Source organism: Chenopodium album, chromosome 20 (assembly GCF_948465745.1).
Source record: "Chenopodium album chromosome 20, dcCheAlbu1.1, whole genome shotgun sequence".
Taxonomy (NCBI): Eukaryota; Viridiplantae; Streptophyta; class Magnoliopsida; order Caryophyllales; family Amaranthaceae; genus Chenopodium; species Chenopodium album.
This window is the reverse complement of record NC_137853.1, coordinates 40229223-40255948: the sequence shown is the minus strand read 5'-3', so window position 1 is coordinate 40255948 and position 26726 is coordinate 40229223. Positions and strand designations below refer to the sequence as shown.

General features: G+C 32.5%; 3 protein-coding genes and 1 long non-coding RNA gene across 4 annotated transcripts; 2 read left to right on the top strand and 2 right to left on the bottom strand.

Moving 5' to 3' along the window:
- Positions 1-4319: 4319 nt before the first annotated feature.
- Positions 4320-5795, bottom strand: LOC145597931 (uncharacterized). The gene is made up of 2 exons (XM_081654206.1): positions 5475-5795; positions 4320-5361 (listed from the first exon to the last, which is right to left on the bottom strand). Exons 1-2 carry the CDS (start codon positions 5676-5678, stop codon positions 4654-4656), a joined length of 912 nt encoding a protein of 303 aa, XP_081510332.1. The 5' UTR covers positions 5679-5795; the 3' UTR covers positions 4320-4653.
- Positions 5796-14304: 8509 nt separating this feature from the next.
- On the top strand, positions 14305-17042 carry LOC145597238 (uncharacterized). The gene is made up of 5 exons (XM_081653385.1): positions 14305-14452; positions 15468-15697; positions 16015-16114; positions 16667-16724; positions 16978-17042. The coding sequence occupies exons 2-5, from the start codon at positions 15525-15527 to the stop codon at positions 17040-17042; spliced, it is 396 nt and encodes a 131-aa protein (XP_081509511.1). The 5' UTR covers positions 14305-14452; positions 15468-15524.
- Positions 17043-17868: 826 nt separating this feature from the next.
- LOC145596557 (uncharacterized) lies at positions 17869-19740 on the top strand. Its single transcript, XR_014103256.1, has 4 exons — positions 17869-18076; positions 18812-18953; positions 19062-19268; positions 19412-19740. It is a non-coding gene; the product is annotated as an uncharacterized LOC145596557 (long non-coding RNA).
- A 3115-nt stretch (positions 19741-22855) lies between these two features.
- LOC145598427 (putative WRKY transcription factor 21) lies at positions 22856-26006 on the bottom strand. The gene is made up of 3 exons (XM_081654778.1): positions 24585-26006; positions 24359-24484; positions 22856-23382 (listed from the first exon to the last, which is right to left on the bottom strand). The coding sequence occupies exons 1-3, from the start codon at positions 25388-25390 to the stop codon at positions 23238-23240; spliced, it is 1077 nt and encodes a 358-aa protein (XP_081510904.1). The 5' UTR covers positions 25391-26006; the 3' UTR covers positions 22856-23237.
- Positions 26007-26726: the final 720 nt, after the last annotated feature.

Here is a 26726-nt window from a genome sequence, read left to right as displayed (position 1 = left end):
AAATAAGTTGCATCACAATATCACATTGACCACCAAACAACCAACGACACACTCACGTCCTAATGCCAACACTTACATATTTCGGACTTTAATTCTCTATGAATTTCAGCAATTACCAGTACCACTCAATGTTCATATAGCTTACCTCAGAAGACAACATTTTCCTTTGCCCTTCAATGCATTCAAGTTATACATCAAGGCTTCATTACATCTAAAATCCAGGCAGAAAATGCCTTAAAAATTCTTAAAATTGTCTTTTAAAGTTAATATACAGTCAGAAATTTGAATGTTTTTGAGAAGTCAGTTTGTAACAGTTGTCTAATACTGGGTATAGCCTAAATTCTGGTAAATAAGCAATCATAGCAAACCACTTTACATAGCTCCAACACCAAGCAAATGTACTGTGAACATACACGACCAAAAGGCTATAATGAGAGAAAGGAGTCAATGAGAATGAGGGTTGCAAGTCTTGCAATGAAGTCCAATAATTGCTAGAACCAAGTTTTTCTTTGTAAAAAGCATACTGAGAAACTCCAAATTTTTAAACTCATGATCCACACAGCAACTGATACAAAGCACACATACTACAGCTTTAAGCGGGCAGACAATACACCATGAATTTATTTTTCATGGACCATGAATCCCAAAAAGTATCATGAGACAGCATAATATAACTTGAAATTTTGAAACACAGTGCTTTATATAATGAGCTTCCTTTTATTTTCTGCCTTTTCTTTTCAAAGGTAACTATAGATGATCTCAAAGAAAATTCTTGACATCAATAGAAATATCAATCCCTTCATGCGTTGAAGCTTCATAACATCTAGAGGATATGAAAGGCATACATATCTTTCCTTTGAATATTTTGCTTTACTACTTTCCTAATACATAGCAATAGGAAAGAAAAAATTAAGATCTTACACATGAAAGATTAACATAAGATAAAGATCATATAAAACTGACATTGGTGAAAAAGGCCAAGAACATTACAACAAACTTAACAAACAGGTACTACACAATAAAGATAGAGATTACGCCTTATAGAGGATAACCATTGTTTTAAGATACTACCAAGTACCAACTACCAAGTTAAGATCAGACAAGTAACAATCTCAAAACAGTTAAGTGCTGACTGATAGAGTACAATACTATTAAAAAGATGGCAGAATACATTGTACAGGATGCCAAGAGTAAACCAAACCTGACCTCTAAAAAGGACCAAAAGAGCTCTTAAAAGGATCAAATCAACCCCCTATTATAGCTGATATGAGGAAATTTAACAAAAGTATGCAGATGCTCTTAACAAAAAATTAGACAGGAAAGTAACGAGTTAACGACACATATGTCTTCGATTAACTCCATATAAAGACTTAAGTCATTATGCAAGTTTTCTCTTAGGCATTATGCAAGTTTTCTCTTTGGCATTCAAGTCATCCCTACAACATAGTGTGAGTTTGGCAAGTGCATATTGCAAATACTGCTGAGAAAGAGAAAAAAATAAGCTTATTAACCAGATCAACAATAACAAAGTCAAACATCCCTTCAGATGTAAAGACATGAAGGATAATGCAAGTATTCCAGAGTCCAGACTCCAGAGCTCCTATTCTGCTCTTAGGACATCAGCTTAACTCTACTTTGATATTATACCCCTTTCCCCAGAGGACAGGTCAACAGTCCCCCTTTTCTCATATAATTTTCCACCACATATTATCAATCTTTATTTTTACCTGCTCCATTCATCCTAAAGCCTACCCAGTGTTTAGTTATAACACCAATGATGCAAAGGAGGAGAATAAAACAGTTTAAACTAGTTGAAGAATTGGGTATTTTGTACAGAAAGTTCAAAAATAGAGAGCAAACATGGAAACTTCAGGTTACACTCATTTATTCTAAATACAAACAGAAATGGAAAAATAAAATATCTCAACATTGTGCGGCAGTTCATTAAATATTATGTAATGGAAAGAAACTTAAAGGAACATCATGAGTCCTCTCCAGTCTCCATTACAAGCACAATCTATTCTATATTTCCATTACTCGTCTTTACAAGCCATAGTTGTAAAGATCTGCATCCAGAGGCAAAAAAAAACCTACTAAAGGAGGAGTAATTCATGCATCCACATACATAGATCACCAATACCAGTAAACCATCCTGAAATATAAATTTCTCCGAGAATTTAGATGGGTAAAGCCATAACACAACATACCACAGTCACTTGATGCTATCTACATTTCATGCTTCAAAAATTTTATAAACATTTTCCCACTATTAAGTTAAATTCTCAATGCAAGACAAACCCTAATAAATTGGAGCCCCCTGTGGTAAACTGATTGAGGCACCTTTCTAACAGTACTAATAAAACAATACCAACTTGCTAACTTCATACTCCGTCTTTCAAAAAGGCAACATGCCAGATAAATCATCTTTACATGGAAAGAAGAAGAAGAAAAAATACTTCACAAGCATGTGTCCTTTACAGTGACTAAAGCCTCCCCATAACTCTCCTCAAACTGTCCAGTGCCCTAAAAAAACCTCATTGTCAGTACTCAATGGCTTCTATTCTATTCAATAACTTCGACACAGACTCAATAAACCTAGTTAAAGGCTGCTGAATAAACACTATCTAGCTCAATAAACATCACTAGTGGGGTTAAGGACAATTACTTCCTCTAACAAACAGCTATTCCCAAGCTAGATAGACTCAGGAAAGTGCAGCATTGATGGATGAACATTTCCAATAATATAAATTATAACAAGCCTCAATTCAATTTCAATCAATTGGGAGGATGTGGCAGTAAAACATACCGTAGGATGCAAACCTTCAGGGTAAATGACATACTATAATACTCAAAAACTCGGACCATAAAAGTACCCCATGAGATACCACCATTGTTCCATTGACAATGAATAAGAGAACACAATGCACAACGCACAGAAACAAAGCCTAGTTGTTCCAAGTCTTCTTACTTCCCTATGATTGAAGAAACACAAAAGCACATTGTTAAGAACTTAAGACAATTAGAATGTTTGCTCAATGTAGCTAGTTCTTCCAATGTATAATACATCCAGTTCAGCATCTTACAGGTTCACAGATTTTGATTTTGATTTTGACAATACAATTTCTAAAAGATTATAAACTAGTTGAAGAACAGGGGATTATGTATCAAAAGTTCAACCATAGAGAGCAAACATGGAAACTTCAGGTTACTCGCATTTATTCTAAAATAACAAACAGAAACGGAAAATAATATCTCATTTCTCAACATTATGCAGCAGTTCATTAAAGATTATGAAATGGAATGAAACTAAAGGAAGATCATGAGCACTCTCGAGTCTTCATTTAAATCAAAATTTTATTCCATATTTCCATTACGCTTCTTTGCAAGCTATAGTTGCCCAGTGCCCTAAAAAAACCTCATCGTGATTACACGATGGCTTCTATTCAACTTCGACACAGAATCCATACATTGTCCCCCCCCCCCCCCCCCCTTCTCTTAAACGTAGAGACCGGCTGAAGAAACACTATCAAGCTCAATAAACATCACTTGTGGGGATAAGGATAATTACTTCCTCTAACAAATAGCTATTCCCAGGCTGGAAAGCAGATAAGCCAGATAGACTGTTAGAAGGCATCAAAAAATAAGGAAAGTGAATCGGAATGGATGAACATATCCAATATAATTGCAAATTATAACAAGCCTCAATCTAATTTCAATCAATCAGTAGAATGTAGCATTAAAAATGTAAGATACTCCTAGAATGCAAACCTTCAGAGCAAATGATATACGAGTACCATAAGTCCATAACACTCAATAACTCGGACCACCATGACTCCATGAGATTCATACTCTTTTGAAGGTTCAAACACAATACCACCATTGCTCTCAAGCATTGACGAGTGAGTAAGAGAGCACAACACACAGAAAACAAAAACTTTTAATTCCAAGTCAAACTTTCCTATGATTGAAGAAACACAAATGCACATTGCTAAGATAATCAAATGTTTGCTCCATCTAGGTAGTATTTCCAATGCATAACACACAAACAATTCAACATGATAACAAGTGCACTGATTTTGATTTTGACAACGATTTCCATAAGATAAATGCTAAATACACAGAAGTGCAATATACACTTACATCCTTAGTGCGCAATTCAATTGACTACGAGTGCTTCAAAGCTAATCAAACCCTCCCCTTCAACTCAGCTCTTCACTGAAAACCATGAAGAACAATAACAATTCAGATACCAAACTCAACACTTGATTCATCAAATAAACTCAATCAATGTTGAGAGAAAAGAGACATACCATCAACCATGAACAACATAATCTCAATCAATTGCACAATTCACAAACAAAGAGATTAAAAAGACAATGAATTGAATCTAAAATTCTTATCTTATATTAATACTCATATATTAAAACTACATCTAATTAACATCCCAGATTAAAACCATCTAAATAAATGTAAATTAAAAAGAAAAAAGAAAAAGGAACTCCAACTTCCATGTATAATATGGGCGCTAAAACTCTCTCAACATTACACCCACTAAAACATCGGAACATTTACAGAAAAACTATTCATCCCAATCAAATCCTACAAACAATCCACCACATCCCAGAAACTATCTAAACCCAACAACAAAATTCATCATTTCTTCCCTCTCTTCGGCATTGATCGCTTTGCCGGCGACCTCACACTCTTCGGCTTAACACTCTTCACTGCGGCAGCCTTCTTAGCAGCAGGAGCCGCCTTCTTAGCAGGAGCAGGAGCAGCCTTCTTCGACGGAGTCGATTTCGCTGCGGTTTTCGCAACCTTAGCCGGCTTCTCCTTCGGCTTCACAGTAGCCACTGCCTTCCTCTTAGTACCAGTAGCCTTCGGCTTCGCCGGAGCAGCAGCCACTACTGCCTTAGGCTTAGCAGCAGGCTTAGCCTTTGCCGCTTTCGCCTTTGGCTTCGCAACAGTCTTAGGCTTAGCCTCCGCTGCTTTAGGCTTAGCAACGACAGCCTTAGCCTTAGCCTTAGCCTTAGCCTTAGCTTTCGGCTTCGCAGCGGCTGCTTTCGGCTTAGCAGCAGCAGCTTTCGCCTTCGGAGCAGCGGCTTTCGCCTTGACAACAGCCTTGGTTTTCTTAGCAGGAGCAGGCTCTGGTTTCGGAGCAGCAGCACGAGCCGAAGGAAGCTTGAAGGATCCCTTAACCTTCACAAGACGACCAGAAGCAACGAATTTCCTCAAATTCACAAGAAGAAGCTTCCGGAACGTCGATGGAAGATCCTTATGCTTCTCCTCAATGAATTTCTGAATCGCCTTTTGACTCGAACCATTCCTCTCCTTCAATGTCGTAATCGCTTCACTCATCATCTGAAATTCCAATTCAACAACTCAATCAATCAATCAATTCAATCATTTAACCTAAATTACAAAATTCAATTCAACAATCAAAAATCAATCAACATTTTTCCAGAATCAATTACCTCAAAGTAAGGAGGATGAGTAGGAGTCTTCCTGGGCTTAGAAGCAGTAACAGCCTTCTTCGGCTTAGCTTCCTTCGCTTTCCTCGGCTTTCCGACGACTTCTTCAGCAGCGGTGTTCTCTTCCTTAGGAGTATCCTCAGGTGCCGGAGCAGAAGCAACCTCTTGCTCTCCTGCTGCAACAATGGGTTCCTCAGTCGCCGCCATTTTCGCAGAAATCGAAGCTTTTTTCTAGGGTTCGAAAATCAAGAATATTTTTTAGAGAGAGAGAGAGAGAGAAAGAGAAACTGTCGGAAAATGAAGGCCGACGATTAAGATCTGTTTGTGTGGATGAGCGAAGAAGAACGTTAATCTGAGGGCGTTTAAATAGTCAGAAATGTACGTAAGTAAAATCCAAAAGCTCAACGCTGATTGGTTGAGAGGGCCTTCACACGGATCGCCACCCTTTTTCGAATTTTTAATTTTAGATCGTTGGATAAGATTTTATCAACGGTTGGTGTTTGTTAGTGGTGTATTGTGAAGGATTGAGGAAGGATGGATTAGGATTTTGGATTGGTGGATTAGTGAATAAGGGTTTGGAGGGTGTGTTTCTTAGTCGGATTATTGTGGGTATATCTTGAGATGTGGTTGATGAATTTTTGTGAGGTTTGGTTTTTTGGGTAGGGAATTATGTGAGCTTTCATATGAGGGGTTACTCGGGTTCTAGCGTGGTCTAGGTTGGGAGATACTTGGGTTGGAATCGACAGTGGTCATGATGAAGGTTTTGTGTGAGTTTGTCGTGCTTGTGCTTGATTTTACAAGAATGTTTGGGTTTGAACTTGGTTTTTTTTGCTTGGATCTTTTGTGGGATAACTGAGGAGTGTTGTGAATCAAGAATCGTGGAAATCGGATTTGATTTGGGTGCTGAAATGTTTGCCAAAACACCGATGAAGATGAACACACGTAATAGAAGTGTTAGGTTGGAGAAAACATGCATGTTTTGCATCCTAGTGCTATTAATGATCGAATACGTGAATGCAAAATCTATGTATGTATTCTTACAATTGCCCGTTAATCATTAGACAATATCACGAATTTGAAAATTTAATGTAGTGCGTGTTATGATGGGTTAGTAGATACGTTTCCATGTATACCCTTATTAATGTTTTTCCTAACGCGTTTAACATGAATGTGCTATCCAAGCACTTTTTTCACTTATTGTATACCGTAAAAAATATAAAACTTGATAATCAAAATGATTATCATCATTTAACACTTTTTTTTATTATTTCTAAAATCTTGTACTACACGTAACACAATAATTTAATAACTTCAACTCATGCAAGTGTTATCATGTATATCAATGTGTTTATGTTTTATGTCTTAGTGCGCTATGTCTCGATTATAATCCTGTCATGATATTGCTAGTTTAGATAATGTAATGCGAAAATAGTTGGATTGAAGGAAGCCTTTGTGAAACAATTATGTTAGTTGTTAAACCAAGTGCAAAGTGCAATAAATTACGAACATAAAATCATATTGCATAACTTCGAATTAAAAAACAAGTAGATATGCTTGTTATAAACAAACCCTTTAACATTGCTCACATTCAAAATTAGTATCAAATAACATATCTGTCATGAATATATATAGATGCATATTCCATTGTTATAATTTAAGCATGAACAAGACATCTCAACAAACCAGAAATAGTGCTAAACCAAGTCAATACCATGAATATTAGAGTGTTAACATGTGTGGCATTCTAAATGTGATACTTGGACAATAAATAAAATGGTACATGAATATACCACATGAAAATTTGTCCTATCATATATACTTACATGCTTTGTAGTTGGAATACATAAGAAGAACATTATAAATCAAACATTACATTACTACTAAAAGAATTAGAATGAAGGGACATGGACATGTTTCAAGGGGAAAAATTAGCTTTCCCAAACAACACATAAGATTTTTTTTCTTTATTCCACGAAAAAAACTTGATTAAAAATTTATATACTATTATCGCAAGATATTACATTCTTTCACTAGTACTGTTTGATTGGAGTCTCCAAACTTTGGAATTATCACTATTCAAGTGTTAAACTTTTTTTTGTTTTACTCATAAAGATCATTTATTTAGATGTAAAGCTTTTTTGAAAAAAAAAACGTATTACGTACTTACCAATACTACGCTCTCTAATGGTAAACCGACCAATATACTTAAACATTGACGGTGATTTGCCCTCACCTGATTTTTATAAGGCCCAACTAGTTAATCATTCCACTTGGAATAACTTGGTTATAACGCAAAAAAAAAGGGTCACGATTCACATATAGCAAAGATAGGTTGGTGCATGATAATGTCGAAAATGGTACGGTTTTCGTATAATTAGCGACAGTAATAATTACGGGGTTCTACATACGTTCACTTTACATATTGGAGCTCCAGAGTGCTAAAAATCCCTACAATGGGCTTCAAATTTAGCTATATTGCTTATTGATTCCTATAATCTCGTTACTCTTCTACAAGTGATGAAAAGGGAGACATCAATTATCTCGGCTCAATAAGAACAACAAGCTTCTTAGATTGACCTTCCAACATTGCAGTATATATACAACTATACAAGGCAGATAAACATCATGCTCTCCATGCTAACCAAATTTAAGGAGAAGCGATACTACATTTAATTTGTTTTTCTATTAATTCATATGTAAACGTTTTGAACTATATATTTTTTTTTATATAGAATAATGGCAAGAAAAGTATTTTTCTTCTTTTTTTTAGTAAGCAATTTAATATATCAAAAAAAAGATCAATTTGGTTTACCCCTTAAAAATTTCACTTTTATGTGATTAATTTATTTTACAAAAATAAATGTTTGATATATTTTCCTTTTCAATTACGATTAGTGAATCGCTTAACAACACCCATAAATTAAATTTCTTGATTTTATATATATTTATAGTAAATGGACTTATTACACATTCGCCTTCGCTCTCTCTTTCTCTCACACTCTCTCAGTCTCACCCAAACCCACCACTGGAACAACCAACGCCACCAAAAGCAAATTTTTTTTTTTTTTTACCTATTAGAAGATTTTTCAAAATTTGAACTATATATCTAAGTATTTAACACACACACACACACAAAAAAAAAAAAAAAAATCTCTAAATTAGAAAAAAACTTAAAGATTAGTTCCACTTGGAGAAAATCGCAATTGTGTACAACTACTATATAAAATCAAAATCTAATTTTCTTCTAAGTTTGGCTATTTTTAGCTCATCTTATTTTAACAATTTTACTTTTTTTCAGACCTAACTAGAAAAAATAAGTTCAAATCAGAATTATTAAGCTCGAATCATACTTAATAGTTAACCTTATCATGTGCGATTTTTGTATTGCTAAATATCTTTAACTTCACAATGAACAAAACAATGAAAATTTTAAAAATACTATTTTGCATAGCATGCAAATATCCAATGTTTATCATCCCTTAAAAATAGTTTAACTTAAAAAATGTATAGGATATATTTATAGGACAATTTTTCAATAACTACACGACTTTTTTAACCATTACAATGTTTGGATCACAACTTTTTTTTTTTTTATTTTATAAATGATAAAGTGTTGTTTAATATAAAATGAAACTTATTCAATATTCATTCCAAAAAAAATGCTCAATATATTTCCATATATAGTATGGTAAATTTTGATTGCCCAAATCATATCATGTATGATTTGGTATATACTCTAAATATAGTATAAATCTTGTGTAATAATCTTTATATGGTAATTGACATTAAAAATATAAAAAAAGAAAAGAGTGAATTTGGATGGAAAAAACAGCCCGAAAATGACATGTGTCATTCCCGATGTCTGTTTTTAATATTGAATTATTGATTGTATCCACAATACAAGATTTGTAGTTAAATTATAAATTAAAAATACGGCCAATTATTAATAGAGTTACGAGAAAGAGGGCGTTGGCAATGATAGTGAAAATTCGAGAAAGCTTAGCCGGTATGAGAGAAAGTATGATTTTATTCATGATATACTAAAACAATTTACATTATAATCTTTTTTTTAAAAAAAGTGTTAACCTTTATAAAAAAAAAAAGGTGTTAAAAACGTAACATAATCACTGTAATATACACAAAATCATTCAGATACACATTAGCGATTACAAAGAATAATATTAGAGATATTCACAGATCGATCAATAATAATAAAATACCATAACATTCAAGATATCAAGAGATATTATATATATTATAATATCAAACTCGTCAATCAAAATAATTTCCATTGATCCATATCATATTATGTACCAAATAAGATAGTTCTTTTACAAAATATATCCTAAACCCATAAAGGAAAATATTGCAATATTTGTGTATATTCTCTCACCATAAGCTTTGTATCAAATTCTGAAAATTTGAGGTTTGGAGCTATTAATATTATATTACCCCCAATAGCCTATTTATCATATCAACTCCTTATTGAGTTGGATACACTCCATTGACTATTTGACTGAATCCCTTTTTGACAATGAATAGTTGTGTTTGTGTAAGCTGATTTGGCTATCTGATTGTATGAGATGGTTTGATTACTAGTTGCTTGTTTTAGTTATTTGTGTAAAATCATTTGATAACCAACTGTTGGAGGGTAATTACTTTTTCTTAAATGACTTATAAGAAGATATATACATGCATTATGTTAGTATTAGCTTTTACAAACTAAGTAAAAAGTAGTGCATTTGATCAACAATGATAGATGATTCATTTCCCCTCAAATGCAATAATAGATCTCTCTAAAAAAATAGACATACTAATAGATTTTTTTTTTTGTTTTTCAACATTACTGTTTAGACTCAAGTACTTAATGTTTTTCTCTCAACTAAACATTCACATTCGAGGATTGAGTTAGTCGGACTTTTCAAACAAGCTCCCTTAAGTATCACTTATGAAAACCTTTATTCTTGTAAGTTATACATCTTCAATCACTATGTGTATTTCTTACTCCATATTTGACTTGTCTATGTGTTTGTTTAGAAGCTCAATCAAAGTTAACCATTTGATGAATAGCTTTGGTCAAGCTTAGGGCCCATTCTTTGGACTGAAATTCTTCAAATTGAACTGAATTATAACAACTTGAATTGAACTAAATTCAAAAATCATATATAGAATAGTTAAATAAAAATAAAGCCTATTTATTAAAATTATTATAAACCTAAACTTTGGATAATACACTTGAAAGATGTTAATATGGAGATCATTTTACTAAGGTATTGGTATTCTTAGATTTTAACAATCGCTTGTTTGATGGGGAACCTATAAAAATAAAATAAAATAGAACCAAACTACATGGCGAATCTTAATTAATAAAATAAAACCTATTAATCTCTTTTACATATCATTCAATCTTAAGCATATACGACCTCCACTTCATAATAAATGCATTGTTTTGATTTTTCTTTTCAACATAGCATTGTGACCATTAATTTTTGTATACATTAATTAATAGAATAAATTTAAAAAATTAATTTTTTATAAGGATCTTGCTAACGAACGCCCTCAGGGCGTTATAAGCATTTAAAATATTATCTAAAGTGGTTTTTAATTTGGGAATGCAAGACAAAATCACGAGTCGATCAATGTAATTACTGTTCTTTTTACTTCAATATTTCTACTTTTAATTATCTTATCCAACTATCCCGAAACGTTTGTTACTTCGTTAGCTTCTGCCTTTTTATAAAGAAATAGAGACCAACCCATAAATAAATAGGGTACTCAAATCGTTAAATCTACTGTGAAATGGAGGTATTATTAATTCGCATTTACATATCCTGACCCAAAAAAAATCCAAAAACTCAAGAATAAGAAACTAGAAAAAGTTATTTCCACTATTTTGTTGTCAGTTTCAAAAACTATAATGATTTTACTAAGGGCCTGATCTCTTCGGCTTAATTTGAATTCAGTTCAGCTCAACTCCAATTTATAGTTATAACACTTCTTTTTTCACGCTTGCCGATGCCTGTTTTCAATCGCTAATATCTTTAATTCCCGACATGTAAAAACTATAAACATTTGATATAAAAATTGTATAAGTCGAGACGAATCTAACAAGATCCCACATGATTATACTTATAGTTAAGTACAAACCGTTAAAACTAGTCAAAGCGAAATACATGAATAGTGTAAAAGTCAAACTGTTGCAACTATTAAAAAACGGAGGAAATATCATATAGTCTTGAAAAACAAAAAAACCCCAAAAAAAAAAGAATACTAGCAATGCTGAATGGATTAGTACTTTTCACTTTTACATTGTCAGCTTTCTTAATAATCATGATTTCAAATATTTAGACTAATTTTTTTATTATTTGTATGACTTATATCATATATAAAAAACTAGTCAAACTTATAAAAATCATAGTAATTTTGAAAACCGATAACTGAAAAGTGAAAACACTTTTTTTTTTTCATCTTGTTTTCCATTTTTGATTTTTTATTTTCAAAAAAATAAAAAACTGAAAACCAAAAACGATGTCAAATAATCAATAACTATATACTAAAAGACACACCAGTAATGACACATGTCATTTCCTGTTGTGTGCTTAGTTTTTTTTTTTTTTTGATGAATTTCTATTAAGGAAATAAATATTATACAAAAATAATTCCTGATCTTATACGATATAATTATTTAAATTTAAAATATCTGACATATATTTCACACAAATATTTATTGTAATTAAAATAATCCCCTAATCTTATATGATATATTTACTTAAAACAAAAAAGATTTGACATATTTAAATACAAATATTTACAGCTATTAAAAAATTATTTTTAACATAAAAATTTACAATATATTCAACTATTCAGTTTTTTCTTGATAAAACATCTATAATTATGGATTAACATCCATCATTTTACTACAAGAAGGTATATAACAAATCAATGCTTATAGAAAATTAACAACACATACTCCGTATTTCTATTATCTCTCGATAATCTACATTTACAATAGTTATAATTAGTCAATTATCTATAATCTATCAATTTATACATATACTAAAATAGAGGTACTTAATTAGTTAATTTACAAAATGACACATATCACTATTGCATTATAAATCTCACTTTTTTCCATTCTCTTATTAAAATAACTAGATGAAGCCCGTGCGATGCACGGATCGTTTATATTTTTTTTAATTTTTTTTTTTTTTTTATATTTATGTAATTACATTTGTTACTCCGTATTTTATTAGTTGTATGTAATATATCATTTTTTCGTATTTTGTTTTTAAATATTAGATAAAATTCCTAATTTCATAAGATAATATTTCGTATTTAATTAATGTAACCATTAAAATCTCATTGCTCCATTATGCTTATGCGGCACTTTAACTAATCTTAGGTGGCATAATCCTATTGTAGCGTTTTAAAAATATTTATCATATGTGGCGCTCTAATAATTTTTTAAAAATAAAAATCCTAAGTGGCGCTCTAAAAACTCGGGGAAAAACTCCCTTTTATATATATAATATATATATTAGATTTGTGTAACATCACATCCTTAATACAAAAGTTAGAATATAATATTAAATAGACATTAAAAAACTAATGAAGATCTATTTATTTGTTAAATTATTTTACTGTATTAATCTTCCTACTCCCTCCGTCCCCTTTTGATAGTCCCTTATGGGCATTTTTCACGGAAATTAATAAACACAAATAAGAGTAGTTAAAGTACATTGAAAAAGTAAATTAACATTGGGTATGCCAAAAAGTAGAGAAAGAAAGTAATAAAAGTACATTGGAAAAAAAATTTTACACGGGAAATTTAAATTTGCACAAGTATTGTTGCAAATTGGAGGGAATTTTGCTAAAAAAATAATATTAATGGTTGTTGGAAAAAGCAAATGGGGTGAACATTTTGGGACTAAAATTTGCCCATAAGGGACTATCAAAAGGGGACAGAGGGAGTATTAATTAACATATTTTTTCTTACACAAACTAATGGCATTTATTTTTCATTTTAAGTGTTACTCCCTTCGTCCCCTTTTGATAGTCCCTTATGGACAAATTTTAGTCCCAAAATATTCACCCCATTTGCTTTTTCCAACAACCATTAATGTTGATTTTTTACCAAAATTTCCTCCAATTTGCAACAATATTTGTGCAAATTTAAATTTCCCATGTATATTTTGTTTTCCCATGTACTTTTATTACTTTCTCTTTCTATTTTTTTGCATACTCAATGTCAATTTACATTTTCAATTTACTTTTATTATTCTTATTTGTGTTTATTAATTCCTGTGAATAATGCCCATAAGGGACTATCAAAAGGGGACGGAGGGAGTATTAATTATTTTACCGTTATTGTATCTTTGATTATAATACATAATCTTTTGAATTCCGTATTTTTTTATCAAAATTTGACAACAATGTCTTTATTTAATTTTTTTTATTTATAAAAAGTTAATTATAATGATAAATTAATAATAATTATTGAAAAATATCGTGCATGGCACGGGAACTAACCTAGTTCTACAGTAATACCGAGCCGGAAAGTAAGGTATAACTTTTTTTTTTTTTTTTGAGGGAAAGTAAGGTATAACTCAGCTAGTTAAAGCTCCCCTAAAACAATTTGTCGGAACCGACCAACTTAAATGGGCCAACAAAACAACACAATTTCATTTCAGTTTAATTAGTTTTACAGCCCAACAAAATTCCCTTACTTCTCACTCTCTCTCCTCTCTTCTGCCGTTTCTCTCTCTCTCTCTCTCTCTCCTCGCTGAATCTCTGCAACCATGGTAGCTTCATCTTCTTCCTCTCTCCTCTTTTTCGCATTCAATCTTCTGTAAATCATTCTCTGTAACTCTGTTTTCCATTGATTGATTGATTTCAGGCGGATGTTGAAGATATCGCAGCAGCACCAAAGAAGAGAACATTCAGGAAGTTGTCAAGCATTTCCCTGCTCGTGTTCGCAGAAGGTTTTTTTTTTTTTAATTTATTTTTTTGATTAATTGATTTGTGCATTTTATGGTAATAATTAGAATTAAATTATTATTTATATAGAAAATTGGTTTGCTACAAATTGTGAATGATGTGCCGTTGGAATGTTGGATTGCGTTTAATTGATTTTGGAATTGTTTCAATTAGGCTGTTGTAATTTTGATTTTGTACGAGATGTTAAGCAATTCTTCCAATCTCATGAGTACAAATGGTGATTAGATTGAATGACAGTTCTAATCTATAGTTCATATATGTTGTTGCGAACTGTGTTATTGATTTTTGATATGAATGCTAGACATTTATATGTATTAAATTGGAATATACTTGGAGAAATTGTATGGTTTAGTGCTACGCTACTATAATGTAAAGCTGTCATTTTAACTCAATTTTGAGCCTAAATGATATAGGTTTATGAATTATGAATTTATGATGATGCAATGGTAAATACAATAGTTCCTAAAGGAATGTGTTTGTTTGATGTTTTAGTTTGTTCATAATCCTGATATTCCGTGACGATGACTATAAAGCTAAAAGTTTAATGAGATATTGGCTTCTTAACAAGCAGTGCCACTGTGATGTAATTGAGAATAGAGTTTTTGGATGAAGTGTAGCTTAATTTTTTTATTGTCTGTGGTGCTTCAATTGGTGAATGTAATTGCTAATGGTTCTTAGTTTTTTAATTTGCTATTGTTATTGGATTGAACATTATTTTTGTTGTTGCTGGCAAGTGTTTTGTTATTTTTTGTTAACTTTACTCGTACCATGGTATCATGATAAGTTATCAGTTTTGTTTGAACCACCAAATGTATTGATTGATACTTGTTTGAACCACTGAATGCATTTCGAAGCTCTTCTGAAATCTTGCTGTTAATTGTGGTAAAGTAGTATAATCCTTTGTTTTGAAGAGATCTCTTGCAGTAGCGTAATTTGTGTCTCTTGCAGGCCTGTATTTTTTTTATGCAAAGAAATTAACACTCATGATTTTTGTATCAGAAACGTTAGGCACCACCTGGTGAGAAGCCCTAGCCTGTGAGGACTCACCTCCGTAACATGATCATTGTTCCTGAGATAATAGGCAGCATCATTGGTGTATACAACGGAAAGACCTTCAACCACGTTGAAATCAAGACTGAAATGATTGCCCACTACTTAGCAGAGTTCTTCATCTCTTACAAGCCTATGAAGCACGGTAGACCTGTTATTGGAGCTACTCACTCTTCAAGGTTTATTCCTCTCAAGTGATGACATCATGTTACATCTTCGCAGTATTTAGAACTAAATCTTGCTAGTTGTTTTGTTAGACATTTTATCTGTCATGACTCGCTGCGTACTATGAATTTTTTGAGATTTTAAATGTGTTTTTATCATACTATTATTATGCCAATAAAAATTCCTTTACTTCTCACTCTCTCTCTCTGCCGAACCTCTGCAAGTCTGCAACCATGGTTACATCATCTTCTTCCTCTCTCCTCTTTTTCAAATTCAGACTTCTGTAAATCATTTTCTGTAACTGTGTTTTCCATTGATTGATTGATTGCAGTCGGATGTTGAAGATGTCGCAGCAGCAGCAGGAGCAGCCTCACCAAAGAAGAGAACATTCAGGAAGTTGTCAAGCATTTTCCTGCTCGTATTCGCAGAAGGTTGGTTTTTTTTTTTTATTATTTTTTTTTTAATCTGTTTGGCTCATGTCATGGGCATGTTAAGGTGGATGTGTGGAAACACTTTAAGAGATAGAATCAGAAATGAGGTTATTCGCAAGAAAGTAGGTGTGGCGGGCATTGTAGATAAATTAAGGGAAAATCGTCTGCGTTGGTTTGGACATGTAAGACGGAGACCCGAGGGTGCACCGGTGCGAAGAGTGGAAGAGTGGGACCATGGAGGGATTAAACGAGGAAGAGGGAGACCAAAGATGACTTGGTTGGAAGGAGTGAGGAAGGATATGAAGTGCATGGATTTACGTGAGGATGAAGTTTTGGATCGTAAGGGATGGAGGAGAAAGATTTATGTTGATGACTACACGGAATAATCAAATTTGGTTCATGTTAGCCGACCCCACTTTTGGGATTAAGGCTTTGATTGATTGATTGATTATTTTTTTTTTAATGATGTTTCTAGTAATTGAATCGTTATTTTTGGAGACTTTGAAAATGAAATTTAGGTTTTGATTGTGATGAAATTGAATTGATTTTCAGGCTTGGAAGAGGTTTGAAGGGCAAGCCTATGGTTCTCATCAAGAAGCTCTGAAAAGCGGTAAACCTTCTTTTCTCTATATATGTTATGATTTGTGCATTTTATGGTGATAATTGGAGTAACAATATTATTTATGTGGAAATTTGGTTTGCTACAAATTCTGATTCATGTGAGGTTGGATTGTGTTTGATTAATTTTGTATTGTTTCGGCTGTTGTAATTTTGATTTTGTTTGAGATGTTATACAATTCTTCCAATCATGAGTATAAATGGTGATTATATTGAATGACTGATCTGCTATATTGGACCTCTAGTTTATACTACGTATATGTTGTTGCCAACTGTGTTTTTGCATTTTGCGGTAGTTGTATTGTATTGATTTTTGATATAAATGCTAGACATATGTATAGCTAAGATTGAATTATACTGGAAAAACTGATTAGGAGGAATTGTATGAATTAGTGATACGCATACTATAATATAAAGAATTACTGATTGGTAATGTAAAGCCGTCATTTTAACTCAATTTTGAGCCTAAAAGATATCGGTTTATGATAATGGAATGGGGAATAGTTCCTAAGAATTGTGATTGTTTGATGTGTTAGTTCGTTTGTATTCCTGATATTCTGTAACGATGACTATTTATTTATTTATTTTTTGACGGGAGATGACTATAAAGACAAAGGTTTAATGAAAAATTGACTTCTTAACAAGCGTTGTCACTGAGTTGTAATTGAGAACAGTTTTTTCCCGATGAAGTGTAGTTTAACTTTTCTATTGCCTGAGTTGCTTCAATTGGTGAATGTGATTGCTAATGGTTCGTATTATCTTAATTTACTATTGTTATTGGATTGAACACTATATTGTCGTTGTTGGCAAGTGTTCTGTAATTTTTTTAAAATTTTACTTGTACTATGGTATCAATATCATGATAAGTTATCAGATTGTTTGTACCTCCAAATGTATCGAATGATACTTGTTTGAACCACTTAATGCATTTCGAAGCTCTTCTGAAATCTCGCCTGTTAATTGTGGTAATGTAGTATATTCCTCTGTTTTGAAGAGATCTCTTGCTTACTTTGCTGCCTCATTTCCAGTAGGGTAATTTATATCACTTGCGGGCCTGTTTTTATTTATTTATTTTTTTGTGTGGAAATTAGCATTCATGATTATTGTAACAGAAATGTGAGGCACCACTTGGCGAGAATCCCAAGCCTGCGAGGACTCAGTTCTGTAACATGATCATTGTTGCTGATATGATAGGCAGCATCGTTGGTGTGTACAACGGAAAGACCTTCAACCAGGTTGAAATCAATCCTGAAATGATTGCCCACTATTTGGCAGAGTTCTCAATCTCTCATACAAGCCTGTGAAGCACGGTAGACCTGCTGTTGGTGCTACTCACTCTTCAAGGTTTATTCCTCTAAAGTGAAGACATCATCCTGTTACATCTTCGAGTATTTAGAACAAAGTTTTGCTAGGATTTTTGTTCGATATTTCATTTTTCATGACTCACTGAGCGTTATTATTTTTGTGAGATTTTTAATGTGTTTTTATCATACTATATTATGCCAATGAATCAAGTTTTGTTGAACTTCAATGGTTTGTCATTGCTGCTAGTTGTGCACATTATGGTATTGGTTTCTGATTGAATAGAAGTTTTTCCTAAAGTTGAGTTAGTGTGCCTCAATTAGTCTTCATGGTTATAAGGGTTACTCCGTACTTAATTAGGTGTATCATTGTTTTGAATTGTTTAGGCTATCATTGTTTAGTAGTCATTAACCATCATGCATTCATTCATGCATGCGCACTCACACTCACACTCTTATGAATGAATGCATGATTCATCCTGATTAAAATCATGTTTTGCCTAGTCTTAATTTCATCATTGTTACCCTGTCAAATCGTGCCCGATGCAATTGTAAACACTTTCATTGAGAATGGCTATGTGGCTATTTATATCAACACTCGATTACATGAAAACATACATAAGTTTTTTAATAGGTGTAGTTTGGTCATGGTTTTTTTTTTCCCCTTTCTTTTTCACGGGAGGCTTAAGATTCGATAGATGTGGTTATTGTCTGTTTACACAAACATTCACTACATCTTATATTGAATTCAGTGTTTTCCTGAATGTTTTATTTGTAGTTTGAATTTTGACAATAGAAGGTCTAAATCTTGCCATGTTGCCAAACCCAAAACGGAGTATCATGAGTGCACAATAAAAGAAGCTCATGCTGCAGTGAGGCCGTATGCAAATGTAGCCTTGAAGTTCTATAATGAACACGCGGTTTGTTTTCTTGTGATAGTGTAATTTTCCGCTTTTCCTTTGCCCATTTTTGAGGGATTCGATTAATCTTTCTTTTTTGTGTTGTCTTGGCCTGAATGAAATTCTCAGCAAGCAAATTATAAGCTTGTGGAGCCTGGTGACATGAAGTCCGTTGGTGTTGTAAGAGGCTGTATCCACCATATCAACTTCACTGCTAAGAAGAAAGATGTTGCTGATGCTCCGGTGGAGATGTTTTTTGCTGAATTGACCACAACTGGCATTGGGATTCGCCGTGCTACCACTTTCAATGCTTGGGTCCGGAAAAGTATCTCTCAGGTCTGTACCTTGTAATGAAATTTTGTTTAATGTGTTTCCATTTGTTCAGTATTACTGCCATATATTGGTACATGTTTATGTTTGCTGATATATGGACTTTCAAACTTCTTATGTTTGGTAACCTCGATGAATTTGTCTTGCAGAGGCTAAAACCAAAATCAATGGGTGCTGCTTTTTTTTGTAGAGATAACAATATTTATCATCCTAGATGTGGAGGATTCAAGACTGGCCTGGAGGATAATGGTGGAATGTATTTCTAAGGACCGTGAAAGACTGACGACTCAATGATTTATTTTCTTGGATATGATTGAAAATTTTCCTATAACTTGGATTAAATCATGAAGAACATCGCTATAGAATTTGTGCCGAGTTCCATTTTCAGTTTTTCACCAATGCATTTGATCTAAGACTACAAGTTTCCAACTGTATTTTTTTTTTAATGTTAATATAAAATCCTGTTACCAAGTAATTGAGGGTTACATGACAGTGATGACACAGTTTATGTTGAATAGGTCTTGTAAAAATTAATTTTACTTTTCTTTCTTTAATTACATCAAATGACGTATTTTACAATGCATTATTTGACCAAACATCTCTTCTGCTATAAAGAAACAGTCCATTATAATCTCTGCTTCTTTGGTATGTATACATCAAACTGTAATCAATCTTTCAAGCTCGAAACAAAATTATTGATACGATTGTATGCACTCTTCCATTGAAATTAGTGCTTGTAAACATCATTAGCACTAGCACTTGTAGCTAATAATCCTCTTAGCTATTCTTATATTAATCCACAAATCTTTACTGCGGGAACTTCCTATGAACTGAGGGCATGCTTGGATTGAGGGAGATGTAATAATAGGGTAATAAAAGTCAAATTAAGCAAAATGAAAGTGAATATAGGGGTAGGAGATAGTGACGGTATGATTATAAGAAAAATTATGTAGTGATAGTATGGTATATGAAAAAAGAGAAACTAATACCCTCATTTTGGGGTAATAGTTACATTAGGGGGAGGGTGTGTAACTATTATTCTCATTATGAGGATAGTAATTCCTCCATTTCTCTCTTTTTCTCATGGTACAACTATCTTTTTCATTTGTATACACCTTGTCTCCTACAAGGCTACAACACCACCTCTAATTACTTATGTTTTTTCAAATTTGACTTTTATTACCCCTTAATATATTACCCGCAATCCAAGCAAACATGCCCTCAACCTTAACAAACTCATCACCGGCCTTATTGACTACTTAACTTTTTTTTTTTTTTTGTCAATGCTAAATTGAAATTCCTTTAGAACGAAAAATAAATAATAGTACTAATATTAATAATAAAAAATAGATAGTTTTTAATCTTTGTGATCAAGCCTAGAGTTAGTTGTGTGTAAACATAGAAAAATTATGTTAAATACGTTTAAGTAGCTAGATCTTTCATTAAGTGATTTTGACAATTTATACATGTTTATGTATGAAACTAAATGTTTGAATATGATTTGAATGTGTTGAATGATGTTTTGAAATTTTTAAATACGTTTTATGAATTATTAAAAATTTGATTGTTAAAGGTTATTACTGTTACTTGGTTTCCAAGTTACATATGAAAGGAAGTGGTTTTTAAAAAGGTGTTTATAAATGTTTCTATTAGTGGAAAAGTAAATTTACAAAAAACATGTTTATTATTGGAAATTATTAATCCCATCCACCATGCATAAGTATATATGACCTATATATTATATATATCTATTAATAAGTATGGAGTATAAATTATAATAAATTAATTTTAAATTTTAATGAATTATTCAGTGTGACACTTATATTCCAATAAGTAGTACACACAAAATTGTTCGGGTTTAGGTTATTTTTTCATTAGAGGTATTAAGGTAAAGTAATTTTGGCTTAAATCAATTTGGTCTTTTAGGATATCAAGAAACACAAGTATTTTGGTTCGGGTCATTTCATGTATTATAAGATAATTAAGTTTGAGTATCTAGTCGATCAAAAAGGCGAGTTTGGGTATCGGGTCAATTTTGAGTCGAGTTATAAATTCGGGTATCAGATCAATTTCGGGCCGGTTACCGTCAATTGTGTTTGCATGATGAACATTTTTGATGTGTACAACTTTAATAATGCATTTGTATATATTGTCAATTTGGGTTGATCTTACGGATTCAGATCATATTTTGAAGGTTTTTTTTTTGGGTTATAAATAACTTATAAAACTATTGTGTGCATCGCGTACATACGACATATGATGCTAGTTAAGATAATGACAAGATTAGTATCACAGGTTTTAAAATAATATTGTTATACGATTCCATTCTTTTTCATTTTTTATTTTTTTATTTTTACTTTATATTAATTAAGTCATGTTCACTTCACCTTTTGCTGAAATAAAATAAAAATGAAATTATTTATGCTGAACTATTCAGTACAAACAATTTAAAGAAAAAATATGATAGTGAATTAGTAAAATTAAATTCAGTTCAGTAAAATTAATTTTAGTTAAGTAATAATAATTTCAGTTCAACAAAAATAAGGTGAAATGAACAGAGCCTTATTCTTTCTATATTGAAATTATTTTTATGGATTCCCAATTATATTTCAATAAAGTTACCGATTTTCACTAAAATAGAAAATTTTATTACTAAACTGAACTTAATTATACTAAACTAAAATTATTTTTAATGAACTAAAATTAATTCAATATATACAAAGTATTATTTTTGTAAGGCGGGGAGAAAAAAACCTTACATAATTTGACTATGGTGTAGATTTACACTTAGAATAAAATATAATCATAAGATCTTATTTTATTCATCTTAGTGTAGAATTTTTAAAACACAAATTATTTATAAATTTAAATTAACAACTTGAAATTATTCAATGACGAGCATTGCAATTAAAAAGAATGGAGGAAGTATCTTAATAGAGAATATATGGCCTAACCTAGAGGATGATAGGGATCGAGAATATAAGTAAAGACTAAGAAGGAATATGATTGCTTCAAAGATGGCCCATCTCTAAAGCTTGCAAGCAAAGTTCAAAGAATTGATAAAAAGACAGACAACTCATTAACAAAAAAAGTCAAAAAACAGATAAGATACCAGAATAGTTAAACATTACCCATCAATAATCAACACTAAAAGTCCAACCCCTCTCTTCCCTTATTGCAAATCCGAACAATATCAGCCTCCATACTTGTTAAATCATGCCTCAATCTTCCAAGTCTTTATAAAAATCCAAAAATAATGCCAAATTTGGGATGTCACACCAAAGAAAACCAAGAAATTTCCCGGTATTTGGATATAAATAACTATGTACCTCCATACATGATTAATAATAGTCACACATACTATTTTCAAGATGTTTAGAAAATTTGACGCCTTTTTAATAATGATAAAGGTACGTGGAAAAACATATTAAGGGGTGTTTCTAAAACTCATGGCAAATCCATAAATACGAGGGGATGGGACTATTTGAAACTAAGACATAGGGGATGGGACTATTTGAAACTAAGTTAGTACTTTAACTCTTCTTTCAAACCATATAAGATGAGATTTTAAGCATGATAAAAGCCAAACCATATAAGATGAGATTTTAAGCATGATAAGAGCTAAGAAATACTACAAGACTAAAGCTCGATATGTTTGACATGCCAAAGTTCTGAACCATATGAACACCTCCCCCAACTGTAATAAACACAGAATGTCAAAGATGGAAGTGATTTTTACACTTTAAACCCTTGAGCCTTGGACCCCCCCTTCGTTGTAAAGACTGAAATTCAAAGCCTGAAATTGATTTGTCTAAAACCAAACCCCCCAAAAAATGCTCCCAAAATACTGAAAGGCTATTCCTAACTTCTGCACTTGCCTGAGTCAAAGGAACTATGTACAGGAGCAATTCAGATCAATCTATCATGTTCCACAAAAGTCGAGGAGGTTTCATCTTGGCACCCCGCTTGATTGAATCATGAGTTTGCCGATTGTGATGGTAGGCGGGGGTGATTGTGCTCACCTTCGTAAGTAACAATAAGCATTGACGGCTCTTCTAAGCACCTCTCAACATGTTTCCTGGCAGGGCAGCCTCTCATGCTGCTACACTTGTAGTAACCCCTGTAAAATCATCACATTAGCCTAGGAACTTGTCTTTGGAGTAACCAGCAAATCTTTGAGCACATGATAACATGAACAAATCCTAGTAACATGTAATCTAACAGCACATGAAAACGAAGTGCAGCATTATTTAGCATTTATATTCATGCAAACAAACTTCATGATATATATCACAGGGAATTTTCAATCCTATTGAGCCAATCTACTACTAATCAAGGAAAGCTAGTAGCTATTGACTTGTTTTCACAAAAGAAAATGGGCAAAAGTGAGGCCTTGCTGTTTTAGATACCATAGTACCAAAAAGCGTAAAGGAACATTAACTGACTGACTTGGTATCTGATCTATCAACAATAATCCAAGCAAGACTGATTCCTCATTAAGTAATTGGCTTAGTTGTAGAGAACAAGTGCAACAGTCATAGTAATAGATTCAGCGCAAATGCTTCTTAAATCATAGAAGCATGCACATGCAGATGCAATAGATAACATCTGCTGTATAGTATACATTATCTTAGAATCATGATTCTGTGATTTGTTTCCCTTTTTCAATTGATATCATCCAGGAAAAGAAGTTAAGACTATGACGACACTTTTCTAAAGATAAAGTAAAGGAGCTTGAGTCTACTTGTTCTAATGATAGTAAGAAGTGCAATTTAGAACAAGTTTAAACTTTAATAAAGCAATTCAGCCTAAATTGATCCTAAACTGCAGGAAACACAAAAGGTTTTCAGAATAAAGTACTATTAATAAGCTTTCTAACTTTAAGCAGCAAAGAATTCATCTAAATATGGCGAGACCAATCAAATAAATTAGCTGTAAAAGGAATTTGACAAGTGAAATTCATCAAAGATGCTTAATTTACTTATTGACAGTCGACAATTCACATTAATCAATCAACTTTAAGGGAATGGAAAACTAAAGTTAGTTGATGAACATCATAAAGCAGAGCATAAAACAGAACAAGAACATGAATATACCTAGGATGAGGTGAGCCCTTGATCGGCTTCTGCCCGTATTTTCTCCAAGAGTACTCGTCCGGAGGGATATCAGCCAACTTGTTACTGATAGCAGGAACCTTGATTGATCTCTTCACCCTATGCTTCCTACATTGATCACCAATAAAGAAATATCATCAACTCAGTTCACAAATGTATCAACGGTTAATAATTCAAAAGCAAGCAGTAGAAATTAGTGAGGTCTAACCTCTTTTTGGAACAATGGCATCTTCCACTACTCCCACATTTCACACTCCCATCTTCCCCCTTGCCAGAGCACCTCTTCCTATGCTGGCTTAATAACTGGTCCGACGATTGACTCACACCGATCAAATTAAACGCATTGCCATCCAAATTAGCCACACTTCCATCGACACTCAACGAAGAAATAAACGACCTAGTTGAGGACATTGTCGGGGTACAACTAGAGTTATCGAAATTCAGATTGATCCCACTATTACTCCTTCGATACAACATCTCAGCCTGATGTTTCATCTGCTGCTGCTGGTGAAGCTGAAGCTTCTGCTGATGCTGCTGAAACAGCTGAAAATGTGTTGATGAACTCGGGTGAACAACCTGAATCGGGGTTGTTTTCGCACCCGAATTCAATTCCAATGACAAATTTCCACCCAATGACAGACAACTCTTCCCAGTAGTGGATCCATTCTCTTGAATTGAACTCTCATTCAAATTGGGTTTCAGCAATTGGTAAGTAGTCTTAATAGCTTGCTGATTACTAGAACTAGGTTCAATCTTTGGAACATTAGAACTTTCTTGAAAAAGGGTTTGAGTAAAAGGGGTTGTAGTACTCCTATTATGCTTAACTATTCTAGCTCTTCCATGACCTAAACCATTGCTAAGAAGAGATACAACTCTCTTAAACTTAGTTACAGCTTGCTGAGTTTCAGAACCTAAATTCCAAAACTGGGTTTGATCTTGGGATTGAGATAATATATTTAGAACTCTATGACAACTTTCAATTGCTGCTTTGTTAGCTTCTTCTACCCCTTCCATTTTATAGGAAAGGAGGAATTTATACCCAAAAATTAATTGAAATTTCTAAACCCTAAACTCCCAACCCCAGAAACCCAGAAAAAAATCAACCATAATTTTCACAAATTATTACTCAAATCACAACAAAATCAGCAAAAGAACAGAACTTCTAAGCACCCATTTGAGAATTTAAGGTAAAGATTAAACTTCAAGAACAAAATTCAATCTTTTTTAAGGAATTTTAGAGAATAGACTTGGAAAATGACTAATTCTTCAAATAAATTAAGACCCATAAAACTTTGATTCAGTTGACAAAGGTAAGAATCAAAGATCAAACAAAAAAATTCACTAGTCAAGAAAAAGGACAGACCTTTGGTGAAAATTCAAACCCTAGATTTGTCAATCCATGGAATTCTTCAAGATTTGTAGAAGGTGTGAATGGAAAGACTTCAACTTTCCTCAACAACAACAAGTTCACACTGCCTAAAATTAAAACACAAAATTTCCCATTTTTTTTAATCACTCATTTTGAGTTAATTTGACCCCAAAATAAAAAAATAATCAAAATTTATTGAAAATGGGCAGAAAAAAAAAACAAAAACAGAGTAGAGAGAGAAAGAAGGGAAAGAAGAGAGAGAAAGAAGCAAGGGGTGTGATTTAAATAAGCTTTGAAGCTGTTGTAGAAAAAGAGCAATGAAACTGCAGAGTCTGGTTGCAGATTTTCAGGTGGGTCCCAAGTGAAGACCTTTGTTTTCCACTTTTTTTTTTATTTTAAATTTAAAAAAAGAAAATTAAAAAAAATGTAAAAAATAGAGTAGGAGTATACCTAAACTCATTACTAGGTGTAATAATTAAGTTTCCCTAGTATAGTTGAAACAAAACGGCTAAAAATTGATTGACTTATCACTTGGAATTATTAGGCACAAATTAATTTATTTTATTTTATTTTTATTTTTATTTTTCATGAAATCAGTTGCTTTGTAGGTGGACTGTAATGAAGGCTTGAACCGTTTGTATGAATGGGAAGCGTGACCTTAATAAAGACAGCTATCTGCAATTTAATTAGAGGGCAATAATTATATAGAAACAATATACTCGTATATCTTATTAAAGACAATTATTTACCATTATTTAGGGAGCTATTACCTTATAAAATGCTCCAAAATAATTATGAGTAAATTCCTTAAGTACGCAATGTTTTACAAAAATGCTTTGTATTATCATCCACGTCGGCAAGAAAACGGACCTTTTTTATGTAAAAGTGTATAAATCACTAATTGAATTAACGGTTTAACATATACCAAAATTTGGTTTTGTATATGGGTTTGTTCTCATTGACTGAACTCAGCTAAACTGA